General features: G+C 41.3%; 1 protein-coding gene across 1 annotated transcript in view; it reads right to left on the bottom strand.

The window, feature by feature from the left end:
* Positions 1–1,550: 1,550 nt before the first annotated feature.
* Positions 1,551–12,425, bottom strand: part of GLP1R (glucagon like peptide 1 receptor) — a 73,168-nt gene continuing 62,293 nt past the window's right edge. The window contains exons 9-13 of the mRNA XM_065631505.1: positions 11,978–12,047; positions 11,167–11,255; positions 7,196–7,334; positions 6,274–6,315; positions 1,551–1,718 (exon numbers count right to left, since the gene is read on the bottom strand). Coding sequence (XP_065487577.1) covers positions 1,551–1,718; positions 6,274–6,315; positions 7,196–7,334; positions 11,167–11,255; positions 11,978–12,047 — 508 coding nt within the window. The remainder of the gene's footprint in view (positions 1,719–6,273; positions 6,316–7,195; positions 7,335–11,166; positions 11,256–11,977; positions 12,048–12,425) is intronic.

The raw sequence follows: 12,425 nt of genomic DNA, 5'->3' as shown, positions 1-12,425 counted from the left end.
CACTTTCTTGGCAATGGGGGCTGTGAATGCAAGTGCAAAGAGAGCCTTGAAAATCAGGGTTTGTTTTTATCTCTGCTGAGTAGTCCAAATGCTACGCCATGGAAGTTACTTATTACAGGATGTCTACAGATGGATATTCTCAGAGCTAGTTTTGGCACCTTGCCTCTTTGCTGTAAAGGGAGCCTGAATAACAGTCGAGTGAAGACAGGTAAAGTTTGTTATTAAGCAATGTGATGGGTCACGTGCTGCTGGTAAGTATACCTGTTTTTCCTCAGCAACTGTAGTAGACATCAGGGTGGGTAACATAATGAGCAGCGTAGATGCATTCACTGCAAGAGCCCTCGCAGTTTTAAACGAACAGACAAAAAACCCTGTTGAGTTTAGGATAGTGTTTGGGGGGATTGAATCCCGCTGTGCTGGCTGCAGGCTGTGGCGGAGGCGGCGGGCAGCCCAGGGGCCGGGCGCTGTCCGCGGTGCTGAACCCACCGCCTCCGCCACAGCCGCTGTCCCGCCGCCGGGAGAGCAGCCCCTGCGGGTGTCTCCCGCCTGGAGAGAACGAACAAGGCTGGAGGAGACAGAAAAGTGAGCCCACACTGTGAACTACCTAATCTTTTCCAAGTTGGTGACGTCTGGTAAGAGCAGCTGTGGCCACAGCTGGCTTCCATGTGTTTGCACCCACAAGAAGCAGAGTATAGCCTAGGAAGATAATGTCCTCTTGAAGCACAAGTCATTGTCCTGTCCCTGTTAACACCTGTGTGCCAAATGCAGAGGCAGAGTACTGTATAAAAACAGAAGGGCTGTGTATTCAATGGATATTTCCATCTGTGTCAATAGAGCTAAGATGCACCTATTAATAGCAGAAGCAGCCCCCACCAGATACTAGGTTTAGTTTATTTTTTTTTCAAGTGATGCTTAAAAAGAGCATTCAGAAATTACACCACACTACCTGCTGTATTGATAGACCTTCATGATACTGTTCTTCACCCACCCAGAAAACAGGTGAGCGTATTTTCAAATTTATCTCTGGGAAACTCTAAGTACAAAACTGATTCTTCCCTAAAATGCAAGTTGTGTCCCACTGAGGTCTTTTTTTTTTTTTTTTTTTTTTTTTTGTAAAAGTGGTGATAACACCTTGCCTTACCCCATAAAAGTATAAATGTATTTTTGGCAATAACCATATTTTGTATCCTTGTAATTTAATCATTCAATCACTCAGCTCACCCACTCAACAGTAATAAGCCATTGACCCTGTGGTCTCAGACTGGATCAATGCTATGCTTAACTTTTGGACACCTGGAGGCCTTGTGTGCAAATAGGAAGAAACTCTTTTAACTTACTTTAGATGTGATCAATTTTTCCTCTGATGTGTTGATTACATTAGCAGATTGCTTTCCCTAGAAACCTTTGTCCAACAGCCTGCAGGCAAAGAGCAGCATATGCCTAAGTTTCTTGCTGGAGATGGCATACTTAAGCCACTTGCTTGGGTATTTAAGGGTTTTCAGGTATATTATACAGTTCATTGCTCTCAGTCTCATTCGCCTGCAGAAATCTTAGCTGAAAGTGGCCTGACAAGTGGCAGCATAGACACTACTGCCTACCGTGCCTCCACTGCTGATGCTGTTGGCCGGACACTTCAGAGGTTTCATACTGTTGTCTCTCTGGACATACAAATGTTCCAATCTCCAGCGCTCCCAGGTTTTCCGAAACTCCATCTGAACCTAACAGAGGGAAAGCAAAAGGAATGAAGGTGGAACGAATCAGACCTTTAAATGACTCCATTTGAAAAGAGCAAGGAAAAAATAAAGATACCATACTACTGAGAAAAGCTGGCAATGCTATAAACCTGCAATATTATTGCTTCAAATTATCCAATTATCTCATTAGTCCATTGTAGGTTATTCCCTATTTAAAATAATGACAGCATCCACTTTTACTTGTAGAAATAAAGCTCTTTTATGTGCCAGGAAATCTCACCTTCATTATTTTATTCTAAATTGCATTCAGCTGCAATACTGAATGTACTCTATGCCCTACCAGTACTAACAATTAAGTTGATTTTGCTTATCAGCCATGAAATGACTGCAAAGACTGGCTTCCCACTCAATATTGTCACCACAAATATTCTTAAGAGTTCTGTTTTAACTTCTGGTTTGATTTAAACAATATTATGGTTTGGATTATTTTTGTTCTTTGAATATTTACGGGTTTTTATTCCATACAAAAATGAAGATTTATTCAGAATTGAAAAGCCAACAATTAAGCATGTTAAAGACTGTACTTTCCTTCCCCTTTTTAAATAACAATTACAGTATCTCATTCCAGATACTAGCTTTTTTTTTAAAGTTACAAAATATGCTCATCCAGTCGCAGGTTCTGGGTTAAACTGTGTAACCTATGTACTCATTTGGAAGTTTATCTAGGGTCTTGTAACTGCTAAGCAAGAACAGAATTCAGATCTTCCTGTTCCACAGGCAAAGTTCTTGCCACTTGACTGAAGTAAGAACTTCCATTAGCTTTTAAAACATAAGGCAGAGGACATAAAATTGAACCTTTATTACTCTATTTAGAAAAAGGCAGGAGTGCAACTACAGTAACCAATTCACTATGGTGTGTGCTTCAGCCTGGAAGCAAGTTCACTATAGGTGGGACACTCAAGTGACCCTTCTCTGAAGAGCTGTTTTTTGTTTCCTTTTAGGTTCCGGTACTGACCACCAAGAGACTAAATACGTTGATGGCAGTTCCAGCACAAACTGGCTGCTGAAACCTTCATACTCTGAGGGAAACTTCCTAGGGAACTAGCTGTTGTATGTCTGTCTTGTTCCTTGTAAAATACCAAATCTGGGAGGCAGCCCTACAAAAAGGAGCAAAGCCTTACACAACCAATTGTCTTCCCTTGGTGGTTACCTCAAGTGGGGCTTGTCCACGCTGGGCTACAGCCCTTGTACTGACTACTGTCCTGGTGGGTACCAGCTGTATCTCTGCATTTCTGACAATGGAATGTGTCCCTCTGGTGCCACAACCAAATGGGACAGAAGAAAAGATGCTGAGACAGAAGCTTGTATTTTACTGTGATAACTGGGTGTCATTGTGTCAAAAGTTGCACAATGACAACAGAAAAAGACAGTGTATCTGAGATAGCTTGGCATAGAAGAATGACAGAGAATAGCCCAGGAACAGTGAAATACAGGGACTGTACTGTCTGCAGGAGAAGAATTGACCATATACTAACTCAGTATTTGGTACCTTTTGTGGGCATGGAAAACAGCTGTTTTAACAGGCAGCACTGGGAAGATGCAGTTGTAGACATTTACAGGCAGATCCAGAAAGAAAGCATGAATGTACTTACTGACAGTAAGTCAATGAGCAATAGGAATCGGTATCTTAGAATCAAAGGGAGGAAATGAGTCTTCAGTCTGGCTGGACATGACAGGCTGTACCCTAGAGCTATGACACAAATAGCCTGCAAGATTGAGATGAAGTGAATGGGAAGACTTGAACAACAGACTGTATCAGAGATGTCGTCTTAGGAATGGATCTGAATGACAGAATATTAGTTTTCCCTCCAGAGGTCAGGAAAAGGGTGAAGAGCAACTCTGCTCTCTCTTGAACTGAGTTTTTGCCTAGACAGCTGTGAATGTGTGACCCCTTGAATAGGTTCAGATTTATTTTGTGAAGGGGCAGTTCTTCAGCACAGAAGTATATCTTTCAGCAAAACAGTTATCCTAATAACTTCCATGTGTGGATAAGATTCCCCAGAAATAAGCTATACAGGGAAAAAGGAACCAAGAACAAAGCTCCCATGAGAAAAGAGAAGGAGGAAAATTTTATGTAGAGTATTTTGAAAGAGAAGGGAAAGAGGTACAAAAACTTGGAAAAGATGGTCATGGAGATTAAAGGTTGAGAACACTTCTCACAGAGAGGAGCTGATTGAGCTTAATGGACCTGATGAGCTAGGATGTTGAGAGTGTAGCAATGAATCTGGAATCTGATTACAAAAATAGTTAAACTTTGGCAAAAAAAAAAATCTCCACAAATCATAGTGAAAGGAAATCAGGTCTGAAATGGGATGGAGCTGGTGGAGCAATTCATTGGATAGTCTGAATAGAGAATGAAAAGAAAGAAGAAAGATTGGGCAGTAATTAAAATAATGTCCTGGAGTCAGAACAGATTCTTTTAAGGTAGAAGAGAGTGAAGTGTACTCCCACTGTGATAGGAAGGAGGCAAAAAGGAGAAGCAAGACTATAGAGAATGAAACCTGAATCAGCTTAAACTAACTCTGATGGAAAGCAGCAGCATCTCTGGTTAGAATATTTCTTACAGAAAGCAACACTAACTGCAGAAAAACTGATGATCTTAAGCCCAGTGTATTTTTCAGAGAACATTAGTGACAACAGGCGATCTGATGAGACCCTGCCATTCACTTCAGAGCAATATCAGACAAAATCCAGAATCTTTCAGGTGAAACATGACTGAAAATACGAACATATTTTAATGTTCTTCCATAAGCAGATACTACAAAAGAGCATTAATGTAACTTCCAGCTTGATTTCTACTCCTAATATGGCACCAGGACTTGCAACAAAAATTCATGCTGTATTGTTAAGGAAAAAGAAAAGGAGTTGGTGAGTGTCACAGACAAAAATAAAAATGTAGCCCATACAGCAAACAAGGACAGGCTTCAGACACATATAGTATATCGGAAGAAAACCAGTTTGAAACCCAAAAATTTCTCATATCATTTAGGAAAGAAATAGAATTTGACTTAATCAAATTCTCTACATGGATTTATGGATGCTGATGACTGGGCTTGACAAAATCCTTCTCCCTCCTTTTAAAAAGGAGGGAGAAAAAACTTTGTAACAAGCAAAATAATTCAGATTGTCTGTCAGTTTTCTGTGAAGCTGAGCACATTGCGGTTAGATTTTAGGAAATACATTACAAAGGCAAGAGAACTATAGCAACAAGAGATTTGGATGACCACTTAGAAACGTAGATAGGCTACTTCACAGTAAGTTCCCTCAAATGACACAAGCCTAACTGTTTCAGGGCTTGTAATTAAGTTTGGGCTATGATGTAACTTTGCCATTGTAACACATGGAGGAAATTATTGGGCATTACTTATAAAAGGCCTGGCTGCAGCTGCACAGGAGATGTATGAGCAAAGGCCAAAGTGAATCAGAAGAAATATATGATGCACCAGCAGACGGTGCTGCATTTCAGACTTGTAAAGCTGTACAAGGGATTTGAAATAAACATTCTCTAACTCATAATTCAGCAAAGCCTGCTGTAACCCACCTGACTTTCGTAAGCAGCACAATTAACGCATTCACCTAAACAAAATCTTATCCACAAACTACAAAAGGGAACAGTCTCCTGCAGGGCTTAATTCAAGATGCCTGCTGCTTTTCTGTTGACTCCAGCCTGGCCATAATGACCCAAATAGAACATTTTTCCATTTATTCCAATTCCTCAGTGATGCCTCTCAACAGGTGATCTTGAATTACCATATCATGTTTAAGAGTAGATTTAGCATGAGTGTAAAACACATTGATATGCATTAAACTTAACAATGGGCTGCCAAATCTGCTTCCCTTGCAAACTTGGCTGCTGAATGAATGAAGAATAATGATCACTTAGAAGGTAATAGAGAAACAGAACAATACTATTTACCCCAACAGGGCTGGGATTCAGAAGCCATAGAAGATGGTACTTGCAATCAATTAACTCAAAGCCCTGGCTACATTTCTTCTGGGCCTGTGGGAGAGCTCACCATTCCATGCAGTTCAGTTTGAAAGAGAGCGTGATGCTGTTTTCAAGTAGCTGGGCCTCAGGGAAACCAAACAAGGCCAAACTGTACAGTCATTAAGACAAGAGGACTCTCCAACCTCACCAGCAAGATGAGCTGAGTTCTCAGAATAAAGCAGGTTCTATTCCCACATTCACCAAAACAAGCAAATAAGAAGCAGTATGAGACAGATCAAGAAGAGCAGCTATAATTCTTAATAAAAGAAAAGCTTCAGCAGTGCAAACTATGAGACTGTGAGCAAGACAACCTGCAAGATTTCATGTCTATAAACAGTGGCCCTAAATTATACTGCCTGAATTCCTTCCAACAACATTTGTCTGAGGAGTTATTCTGTGTAGCTGTATAGAGGTGTGTCTGTAAAAAAAAAAGTCCTGAACAAGGACAATTTAGCAGTTCAAGACCATTTTCAATTTCCTTTTCCTATAGTGGCTGCTGATAAGGCAAATTGTAACAAGTGTCTCTCTTACCTCGTTATTGATGAAACAGTAGAGAATTGCAACCATCAGCCCCTGAAATCAACAAAAACCAGAAGAGCAGTGAGCAGTGCAGAGCAGTTCCCCAGATTTGACAAATAAACTTGTGGATGGCTAGAGGTTCCACATTGGCATGATAAGAGTAGAACAAGATGGAGACAATCTGTGGTCCCCAACAGTTCTGATGGCAGAGGAGAGCTTTGACCAAACTATGTCTCAAAACACATGATCTTAGGACAAAGGAGTTACTGTTTTCTTCAACATGTTATTTTTTTCTAAAGACTCCTTTCCCCTTGTTTTTCTTACATCGTTTCTAGTTATAAACACTTCATAAGTGAACAATTAAGTGATCTTAAATATGGCTCTGTGCTTGATAGACAGGGAATGAGTCTGTGAGCAGCAAAACTAGAAGAATAATGATTCTCTTAGGAGACTCTTAAAATGGCATTACCTAAGGAAACAGCTGAACAAAAATCACAGTACACCTACATCCTCCTCATATGCAGTTACAGCTACAGTCAGCTACCTCTCACAGCACAGATTTTCCAAGGAGTATCAAAAACACTGGAGAAAGCAGAAAATTTGCTTTCAGCAATGCCAAGATACAATTACAGGAAATCACAGCTGATTTCATTATTGCTTTGAGGTGTCCCATAGGAAGTACGTATTAGCATGTGGATAGGAATACCAGTTTATTGTGGTAAATTTAAGACATTGAAAATAAGAGCATGTGACACTAGCATCTAAGTTGGCTATTAAAAATTAGTCCTCATACTTTCTCTTCCACTGTCATAATCCTGTAATAACCAGTGCTAAATACAAAGAATAGGGAACATGCAATGAATGAGTGAGAAAGCAGGTCCCCAAACAGCAGTTAAAAAATACCTTATCGACATGGGCACAGTGTGAATGCTACCTGGAAAGAAGCAAAGGAGAGTTCAGTAAAAAGCTTCACAAAGCGCAGCATCCCTCTGGCATGCTCATCAGTAATAAAGGCAAAGATGACCTCATGGGTCCCCAGCAGCGGGATCAGAGTCAATGTAGACTTGGCCAGCCTAAGATCACAAAGAAAGAGAAAAAACAATGCTACTGAGGAGATCTTTGTTGATCCCAATGGTGACTGGAAGTCACCGTGTCCGCGTTCTGCTTCTGACACACTGTCAACTTTGGTAAGTCACTGCACCACTTTGTGTCGCAGGGTTCTCCTTGAGAGGCTGCACAAAAAGCCCAAATAATAATGCTCAAATTAAGCTTAGTAGGTTTCAACATGCTTTAACTGCCCCTGACAGTCCACTGCCAACCCCTTACTGCTGTGAGCAAAGCTCTGTATTCAGCTGTTGGCTGCATTTCACCTGGAAAACCTTCCAAACTCAGGAGCAGGTTATATGCTTTCTTGTACCTGAGAAGTCTTCTTGTGTATCCCTTTCCCCATCTCTAGGTGGGAAAGATGACCAAAACCTACCTTGTCAATGACCTGAAAAAAATAATCTATCAATGGCTGGCATATTTTTAAAATATCTTGGCAAAGGCAGGAGTACTTGCTATTCCTTCTCACCTCTGTCGTGTGTTAAATCTTCAAAACATTGTAACGAACTATAACTGCAAAACACTTTGCAAAAGCAGTTAAACTGCCTTCAAGTGAGTGATGTTTCCATGATTTAAACACCAAGTTCAAAGACACAGCTAGCAAAGGAAAAATGACAAACCAATCACAAATAAAACATTTTTCATCAGTAAGAGAGCGATGTTCAGTGATACAACCACAGGAAAACATTCACAAGAATGGTCCTTAACTCTCTCTTGATAGACATACATGCTAGCCACCCAGTAGGATAATGAAAGATGCCTAGGCCTCACATAAGAGTTTACAGGGCTACCCTGGGTCAATGTCTCACAACGATTTGTCTTGAGTCAATTCAGTAGATACAAAACCATTGGACTAGCAGGGCTGACAGTACGTAGTAGATCTTGTGTGCCCTAGAGCTGTTGGCTGCTATTCTGAATCATGTAATCGCTCCAGTTGGAAGAGACCTCTGGAAGTCTCTGGTCCAACTCCAGTTCACAGCTGGTTGCTCAGGGCTGTGTCCAGCCACGTTTTGATTATCTCCAAGGTCCTCCACAGCCTCTCTGGGCCTCTCTTCCAGTGTCAGACCACTTTTACTGTGATTTTTTTTTTCATGTTTGACAAATAATTGGAATTTCTCTTGCTATTACTTGTAACCTCTACCTCTTGTCCTTTCACTGTGCACCTTTGAAAAGACTCCAGCTCCATCTGCTGTATAACCACCATTGGGTAGCTGAAGACTGCAATTAAAGCCTTGCTTAGTCTTCTGTTCTCCAGACGGACTGAACCCAGTTTTTTGGGTTTTCTCCTTACATGTCTGGTCCAGCCGCAGAGCTAGCTTGGTGCAAAACTGATCCAAGTCCCAAGGGGTTGGAGGGACAGGACACAAGGTCTTTCTTGTGCTGGGGAGCCCCAACCTGGACACCAAAAGCAGCCTCATAAGTGCTGAACGGAGGGGATCAGTCACTTCCCTCGACCTTCTGGCTATGCTCTTGCTAGTGCAGCTCACTGGTCAGCCTATGCTGTCACAAGGGCACACTGCTGAATCATGTTCAATCTGTTGTCCTGCAGCATGTCTGGGTCTTCTGTGAAGTTCCTTTCAACCCAGTCAGTGCCCAGTCTGTACTGCTGCATGGGGATATTACACACCAAGCACAAGGCTCCTGTCAGCTCAACCACTAGCCTGTCAACATCCTTGGTACACAAGAACCGAGGGATGGTGAATCAAAGCAACTATTGAAATTATACAGTTTACACATACAGGTAAGCAGAAATGCAGATCTCTAGTGGATCTAGGCACACTGTTGCATTGGGGGATAGGGGGCTTGTTTAAAAGAGCAGCTTACCAGCAAGTCTTGTGATGGAGGCTCTGCTCCACCACCACCTGTCTGAGATAGAGGTAGAAGCAGGAGGCTGATGCTGCATTGGCTCTGGAGACACTGCCTGGGTAAAAAAAGTGAGTTGTGTAGGTGTACAGCAAATCTCTATTTTACTTAATGAATGCTAATTGTTCTAGATGGGAATCTTGGAGAGCTCTGCATTAAACAGGAAGCCATGCAAAATCCTATGAAAAGGCTTCCTAGGTAATTAACACCTTCCTAGAGAAAATCCTTTCCTTGAACAAGTGGAGAAATTTCTCCACAACTCCAGCCCCTTCCACAGAGAAAAGGAATTTGCTGTCATGCTGATCAATGAGCTCTCTCTTCATCAACTGAATGGGCAACAGGAGAGAGGCAGAGGAAAGACTGGCCCGAGAGCAAAACTCTTTTCTCCCTTCCATACAGAAACTTATCTAAACTAATGACTTTCTAGGGCACCTAGACTGGTCTTTGTTTAAAAGAACACATTCCAACATGGCAGTTCTGTCTTACCCCAAAATCTTTTCCAGTATTTTTAAGCAGAAAAAAAAAAAAAGAAAAATTTTCTCATTCAGGAATCTCTAGCTCACTGGTCTTATTATCATCAGAGGCACACCAATGAACTGAACCCTTTTGAGTAAAAGACTTCCCCAAAGATTCTGGCTGTAACAACCAACCTCTGGAAGGACCACCAAGACTACAGTCTTTACCAGTGAAGAAGGCTGTGTTGCTGGGTAAATCGTTTCCTGATAAAGCCTTTCTGTTTATACAGCAGATTCTTGAACATGAAACATGAAGAACTGAATGGACCTGCACCTCTGAGAAATGGCTCAGCTGTATCGAACTTTCCTCCTGCTTGCAGAAGTCAGGAGGGCAAGGGCTTTCTCCCTTGACAGGGCAAATTTACTGTCAGATTTTTAAATGGTTTCAAGCTATCAAAGCTGGAAAATCCCTCCTTTCCACCCCAGCAAATTTTACCCTAGCAAATAAAAGTCACATATATTCAAAACTACAGTAGGGATGCAAGAAAAGCCAACACCTCACTAAAAGAAGTCTTTTTCTCTGCTTTGAGCTCTAAACACATATCAGAATTTCCAAGATTTCACATGAGGTAAATAAGGTAGGTAACATATAAGGCAACTCTATACTGATGAGAATACACCAAAATACATGCTGGAACCTTCTAGCTTAGAAGGCTGCAGCAGTGAAATACCCAACTTCAAACCACCTAAGTCAGCCATCAGTAACAGTGTGGCTACCAGAGCATGTAGGCTCCACGCTGTTTAATTCACCCTATGGCTAACTTGTTATTTTTACATTATTTTTCATACTGCAATACAGAAATATTCTCCAAGATGCAGAAACGAAAGATGTGACTGTGAATCTTAGCAAGGTGATTAAATAACAGGAATAATACACACGCGGACAGGGTGAAGCCTGCAGAATAAAAATTGAACACTTCTGTAACAAATCTGACATCTCTTTGAAACATCATATGCATTCAAGATTGAAAGACTGTCCTAGTAACGACCGGCAAGAAGAACAAGGAACAATACTCAAAATGAGCCCCATTCTTGATCTTCATTGAAGGTAAAGTTTTTATTTTTATTTCTCATCATTATTTATTTCAAATAATGTGAGGTACTTGCACTTGCTGCAAGTATTTAAAAAATACCTGCTTAATTAATATTCGCCCAGTATTATGGAAGACTGTAAGGAGATGAACTAAAAATCAAGCTTTCTGCTTATCTATAACATAGGTATAACACTTGCCCTGGCTTCACCAGCAGGCTTCTTTGGGGACTGATGGTCCAAGCAGTCATACCAATGTGCGACACCACACCTGTGCATTACTCAACGCCTAAGATCTTTAACCACCTTTGTCAATCCACTGCTTTTCATGTCCCTACTTATCCGCTTCCATTTTGAGAGGCAGAAAAAGTGTCAGACTGCTAAATTACATACCTGCATTTTATGTCAGTTTTGCACATCAAATTAGCCTGTAGTTTGGAGATGATGATGCAAATAACTCTGATAAAGATCAGAAAATTTACCTGGAGAAATGAAAGATGGGTTTATATTATCATCAAGAAACACATGTGCATAAGTGTTCAAAAAAGCTGGTTTGTGTAGTCATGTGTAGGTCCCTGTGCATCCTGCTACTCTGCAGCTACAGAATTTGCCATGGAATTCAATTCCTTGCTAAGAAATTGTGCTTTAAATACAACCTCTGTGAATGCACAAGTCACCTTTAAAAACATAGGCAGTTCGCTAAATAAAGTAGGGGAGCTTAGCTACATGTCTGAGGAGGGAGACACAGTCAAGGTGTGTGCTGTCCCATTTGCCTTGTCTGGAGGTCTGCGACTGCCACAGTATTGTGGCTGCAGAACATGGCATTGCTGCACAGTGCCACACAATGTGCTGCTCTTCTGTAGTCTAATACCTAGAATATTATCTTCTGCCTCGCTGTACTACCTGCCACAGCTTTCCCCACACCGTGGAGTTAACAGGATTACTGCAGCATGCTGTGTTGTTATCATGTTCTGCTACTGCAACATGGCAGCATGCAGGCAAATTAAACAAATAAAATGCTGGTCAGGAATTCCAGTGACAGAAACCAATTTGGTTTCACAAAATCACATTTCTGAATTAAAACGTCAATACCCCCAAAGCCTTTGGACATGGACAACAGCCGTATGCACATCTGCTCTCCGTACTATATTATGTCCTGTTCTTATTAAAATCTGCGAGCTCACTGCACGTGCCACATACTCACCCCAATGGCAATGAGAATGGGCAGTCTGATGATCAGCCAGTAATTCATGTTATAGTTTCTGCTCCAGCAACTAGACAGATGGCAAAAAGGAGGAGACAAGAAGAAAAAAGTTTCAGTACATTACTAAAATCTCCCGCTTTTTATTCTGTTACAGCAATGCAGATGGAAAACAATATTGAGGACTAGATACCAGGAAAGCACATCATGCTGACATGGAAACAGGTGCAGTTGCTTCTTAGAAACACTGAATGCTTCGTACTATTGCAGCTAGCATAATTGAACCGGATACTACTTGCCTGCCTTTCTTGCCCACTAATGGCTAGGTCCCCTCCACAATTTGCTATGAATTATCATCAGTTAATTGTGAAGATTCAGTCCATTAAAACCAAGGTCAAATTTGTCCTGTGGCTGAAAGGAGAAGGGGGGAATCTGTCTGAGTCAGACCTTT

Source organism: Caloenas nicobarica, chromosome 3, assembly GCF_036013445.1.
Source record: "Caloenas nicobarica isolate bCalNic1 chromosome 3, bCalNic1.hap1, whole genome shotgun sequence".
NCBI classification, from domain to species: domain Eukaryota; kingdom Metazoa; phylum Chordata; class Aves; order Columbiformes; family Columbidae; genus Caloenas; species Caloenas nicobarica.
This window is presented reverse-complemented; position numbering and strand designations above follow the sequence as displayed.